Source organism: Chrysochloris asiatica, unplaced genomic scaffold (assembly GCF_000296735.1).
Source record: "Chrysochloris asiatica unplaced genomic scaffold, ChrAsi1.0 scaffold00305, whole genome shotgun sequence".
NCBI lineage: Eukaryota > Metazoa > Chordata > Mammalia > Afrosoricida > Chrysochloridae > Chrysochloris > Chrysochloris asiatica.
This window is the reverse complement of record NW_006408823.1, coordinates 1,856,910-1,862,094: the sequence shown is the minus strand read 5'-3', so window position 1 is coordinate 1,862,094 and position 5,185 is coordinate 1,856,910. Positions and strand designations below refer to the sequence as shown.

At 55.5% G+C, this 5,185-nt stretch overlaps 2 protein-coding genes across 2 annotated transcripts in view; one reads left to right on the top strand and one right to left on the bottom strand.

Moving 5' to 3' along the window:
* Positions 1 to 2,762, top strand: part of LOC102811338 (protein FAM86A-like) — a 15,058-nt gene extending 12,296 nt beyond the window's left edge. The window contains exons 5-9 of the mRNA XM_006874913.1: positions 258 to 391; positions 470 to 765; positions 1,507 to 1,656; positions 2,269 to 2,365; positions 2,480 to 2,762. Of these exons, the coding sequence (XP_006874975.1) occupies positions 258 to 391; positions 470 to 765; positions 1,507 to 1,656; positions 2,269 to 2,365; positions 2,480 to 2,762 (960 nt within the window). The remainder of the gene's footprint in view (positions 1 to 257; positions 392 to 469; positions 766 to 1,506; positions 1,657 to 2,268; positions 2,366 to 2,479) is intronic.
* A 24-nt stretch (positions 2,763 to 2,786) lies between these two features.
* ALG1 (ALG1, chitobiosyldiphosphodolichol beta-mannosyltransferase) overlaps positions 2,787 to 5,185 on the bottom strand; it is a 16,928-nt gene continuing 14,529 nt past the window's right edge. The window contains exons 12-13 of the mRNA XM_006874899.1: positions 4,596 to 4,671; positions 2,787 to 2,918 (exon numbers count right to left, since the gene is read on the bottom strand). Of these exons, the coding sequence (XP_006874961.1) occupies positions 2,787 to 2,918; positions 4,596 to 4,671 (208 nt within the window). The remainder of the gene's footprint in view (positions 2,919 to 4,595; positions 4,672 to 5,185) is intronic.

The following is a 5,185-nucleotide window of genomic DNA, read 5'->3' as shown; positions in this document are numbered from 1 at the left end:
CTGCCTGTTCGCTTTACCTTGTACTACACACGCAGCTACCTCAGCACTGTTCACTCACCCCAGCCACAGTAACTAACAGCACTTTCCCCAGGAAAGGTGGACCACAACCACCGGAGGTCCTTAACCCCACAGGGAGCAGATGCTGAGTGGTCTCCGGGACAGGTGAACCACAGCTGTTGGAGGTCTTTTAACCTTGTGGGGAGCAGCTGCTTTTCTGCTGGCTGCTGGGTAAGCCCACACTCCGTCTCTCTGTCCAGCCCTCTGGAGAGCCGGTCACCCTCTCCGAGAGCACAGCCATTGTGTCCCACGGCACTACAGGCCTGGTCACCTGGAATGCTGCCCTCTACCTCGCTGAGTGGGCCGTGGAAAACCCGGCAGTTTTCACTGACAGGTGACAGCCAGGGGCCCCGGGCAGGGTGGGCAGGCAGGCTGGCCCCAAGCCAATGCTGAGCTTCCCCTGTCCACCCAGGACCGTCCTGGAGCTCGGCAGTGGAGCCGGCCTCACAGGCTTGGCCATCTGCAAGGCATGCCGCCCCAGGGCGTACATCTTCAGCGATTGTCACAGCCGGGTCCTGGAGCAGCTCCGCGGGAACATCCTTCTGAACGGCCTGTCTATAGAGCCCGATGCCACGACCCTTCACCAGCACCCAGAGAACACCACACTGGACTTGGAGAAGCCCACTGTGGCTGTGGCCCAGCTGGACTGGGACCTGGCCTCAGCCTCACAGCTCTCAGCCTTCCAGCCAGATGTCATCATTGCAGCAGGTATTGACAGCTCAGCCCACAGCTGGGGAGGGAGGTCTGTCTGCAGGTGAAATCAGCTCCAGCGGCTCTGGCAGATGTGTCTCTGCTCTCCCCACCAGGGCTGGAGATGAAGGGATGGCACCCAGCTCTGGGGGCAGACTTGATTTCCCGCTCCAGTGGGGCTGGTCAGAGCAGCTGCGTCTCAGGGAGAGCCTTGCACCTCTAGCCACCTCCTCTTCAGTGATGCTGTCATCTCAAGTGTCTCTGTTGTGGGGTGGGAATGTCCGGGCAGCCCATTGCCTGAGTTTCCCAGGATATAGGACTAGCACACTGCTCCCCAGCCTGTCTGATTCCTCCAGCAGCTGCTCAGCAAAGGGACTGCTGCGTGGCCTCACCTCCACCCGCTGCCCATCTGCAGTGAGTGGTATTTCGTGTGTCCCCCTCCGCCCGCCCCCAGGCCAACCTCACTCAGCTCCCATGGAATGGGGCACAGCGTCCTTGCAGCTGACGGACTGAGCCCCGGAGACAGGCTTCTGAACAGGCTGGTTGGCAAAGAACAGCTTTCTTTAAAGGGAGGATTAACCAGGCCTGGGGTTTGGTCCACAGCAGCACCTCCTTTCTCACCTACTTTTCCTTTCTTGCCTAAGCGATCTGTGTTCAGGTTAGTAACAGGTTAACTCAGTGCCCGTATCCAGCCACATGGACAACAAAGCCTGACCCTCCCTCTCAAGACCCTGTGCTAACCCCGACTTTGCCTCGTAGATGTGCTATACTGCCCAGAGACTGTCCTCTCCCTGATCGGGGTGCTGCAGATGCTCTCAGGGTGCCACAAGGACTCTGAGGTTCTAGACGCCTACGTGGCCTTCACCATGCGGAACCCGGACACTTGCCAACTGTTCACAGCCGGGCTAGGTAAGACCCAGGCCCCCCAGTCCTCCTGCTGGCCCACCCACCGCGGTTCACACCACCACCAGCCCCCGCCTCATCCTCAGCAGTGGAGGAAGGGCTGGAGAGCCAGTGGGCTCATGGCAGCGGTGGAAGGTGGTCGGCCAGCAGCCCCGCTGTTTGCAGGAACATGACCCATGAGCCTCCAGCTTCTGTTCCCGTGTGTAGGACGCAGGTAGTGGCCAGCCTGGTGTCCACCTCAGTGTGCCGTTTATAAACTGGGCACACTCAGCTCACGCCGCATCTAGAGCAGACCCGTGAGAGCCAGGGTGGCCGTGGGGATGGGTGACAGCCCTGCACATGGCCTCACACACACACACCTACACACAGGTGCACACACAAACATACCTCCACACATATACTGGACTACTACTAACCACAAGGTCAGCAGTTCAAACCCAGCAGCAGCTCTCAGAAACCCTACACAGGGTAGATATGAGTTAGGACCAACAACTGTACTTAACAATACATGTACCCTAAACACACAATTTGCATGCATGCCCCTAAAATAAACAAACCTCTACACACACGCACACATACTCTCACACCTCTGTGCTGAGATGTGTGCTCTGTCCCCAGGCCGGGCAGGGGTCCCATGGGAAACGGTGCCTCGCCACAACCAGAAGTTGTTTCCTTATGACGAGCCCTCAGAGATGGCCATCCTGAAGCTAAGGCTGTAGACGTCACCATTACTGGGAGAACTGAAGGGTGCGCGGCTCTGACCCCTCACACACCTCTCCATAAACCAGAATTGAGAACTTTGACTCCAAGATGCGCACCTCATTTATAGCAGTACAAATACCAAGTATGCCTGTCCCCAGCCCGAGTACCTGCTCACACCAGCACACCTGTACAACAGCAAGGCAGCCGAGCAGGAGCCAGATGTCAGGAGACGGCTAGAGGAGGAAGGGGGAGAGCAGCAGGCAGAGCTCAAGAACTACAGAACAAGGGAAGGAAGGAAGGAGGCCTCGGTTGTGTTCTGTAGTCTCCGCTTCCTGCCACTAGGTGGTGCTGTTTATACAGCTGCCAAGGCGTCAGCCTGGGGGTCTCCAGGGGGGATGGAGCCACGTTGAGGGGTCCCTCTCTGGCCAGTGTGGTCATGTGTCCACAATCAAAGGGAGCACAGTCTGCCTCCAGCTCTCGTGCCAGCGAAGCTGCCTGGACCCTCGGAGGGTGTTCCGGAACTGGTTCAGTTTGCCAGCAGGATCAGGGAATGTGGAGAAAAGCATCTGGAAGGAAAGCAGCGACCAGGAAGGACTTAATTCCTCAGCACCCCACCTCCATCCGACCCCAAGCAGACCTGCTTCCTTCCCCGCCCCCTCCCGGCTGCTTGCCCTTCCCTGGAGTCTCCCACCCTGACTTGGGACCGCTCCACCTGACAGTGCAAACCTTCACACCCAAAGCTCCTGTTGGATCAGGCTGCTCCCAGAGCCTCCCCGCATCCCCGACCCCACCACACACAATGCTCCCACCGAGGTTTCTGCTCAGCTCTCCTTTCCCCTGGTTGTCTGCAGGGAGTAGGATGGTCTCCACATTCTACTGTGTCCCTGTGGGTGCTGCCTACATCAAGGGAAATGCAATCCACTGCTGCAGAGACTGATGAGCAAACCCCAGAAACACGGCTAGGGCTGCTCCAGAGCCCACAATAAAGCTAGTCACACATATTTCTTGGTTTCCAGTGCTTATAAAGGTGATGTTGGAACTAAAATGTACTGTGACGGCATGTTAAGGTTGAAATACGGTGAATATAAACAAACATTAACACAGAGACAGGAAGTGAGCACATCCTATTGGAAAAATGGCACCAAACGAGGTATGCTGGACTGGCAAAGCCAAAAACATTTTCTCCCTAGCCGTTTATAGGAACAATTTGCCAAACCCAGTGTAAACCATCAAGAATGATGATGTGTTGTTTTTTATATTAAGAAGTATCCACTCCATAGAAGAACCTTGGACACGTTACATACTGAGTGAAACAAGTCAGTCAGACAGGGATGAGTGATATATGATCTTACTTACATAAAATAACAAAGAGAACCAACACCGGTTACACGGGTTGGGAAGGATCCCTTGTGGTAGTGTGGGTTAAGCACTGAACTACCAACCACAACATCTGTGATTCAAGCCCACCAGTTGCTCCACCAGACAAAGGTAAGGGTGGCTGCTTCCACAATGCATCTCGGGAACCCTAAACAGGTCTCTGTGGGTCAGTACTGACCCCACAGCATATCACCATAGCCATGAGTTGGAATGGAGTCCTGGTGTGGCACTATGGGACAAGCACTGGACTGTGAGGTTGGCAGTTCAAGCCCACCAGTCACTCAGAAACCCTACACAGGGTCACTCTGAGTTGCATCCGAGTTGATGGACGTGGGTTTGGATTTGGGCAGGTTCCCCGTCACTCGTGTTAGCACATCTTGGGTATGGTGAGGTTGGATAAGCACTGGACTGCTAACCACAAGGTCAGCAGTTCAAACCCCCCCAGTGGTTTCTTGGAAACGCTCTACAACGTTTATAACGGTCGCCACTCAACGGCACTTAACCACCACCCTCAAACTAGTGACTAATTCTCCGTCCCCTCCCACCCCTGGTTAACTGTCACAGAATGTTTCTTTCAACATAAAAACCATTTCAGTAGTGGTAAAAATGAGCACCAGTCTGAGACCTCCCCACCTTTCCCAGCCAGGCCAGGAAGTTCCCTCTGTCCCTCAGCCGCCTGACTCCATGGGGACACCTTTCAACGCTACTCCGTGTGTCCCAATTCCAGGAGCCCACAGAATGTCAACAGCAAAGCAGGCCCAGCTGGCCTGCTTGTCCTCTGCCCCCGCACCTGCTCCTCTGCCAGGATTCCCACAGGCCACCCTCTGGGGCTGTCAGAACCAGGGTCCAGGTCAGCCAACAGCTACCTTCAACTGAGCTGCCAGTTCCTCCGAGTCCTCGAAGACCAGACCATTTTCCTCATGTTTCACCAGCTCGTGCAAACTGCAGAGAGAAGTGAGGAAGGGCTGAGAGAGTCCAGAACACTGGGGTGCGACTCCACCCCACCCCTGGCTGGGGGCAGGAAAGGGTCCGTTTAATTTCAGGGAGACTGCTTTAAGATGGAGCCTGGACAGGAAAAGAACCCGAAGCCGTAGTCAGTCCTCGCTACTCAGATCTAGTACCCAAATTCACCTGGGCACCAGTGGCTGGGAGCACCTTTGGTCACGGAGCGGGGACAAGTGCAAGGCCCCTCCGCCACGTCCCCAGCCACAGCTGAACGAGGCAACGCTCTGCCTCTCACCAGCTCTCATACTGCAAACAGTGTCACGTTTGCGCCTATCTGGATGTTTTGTGGGTGATTTCACAGTTTAAAACTGCCCCCAGACTGGTGCTGTAGTGCCGTCCAGTATCCTAAGTACAAGGCTGAGGTGTGCCTTACAGAGAACATGGTTAGATGAGCACTGCTCAGGACAGTCACAGTTGCTGGTCTGGAGTTCAATGCTAATGGATTAGCAAT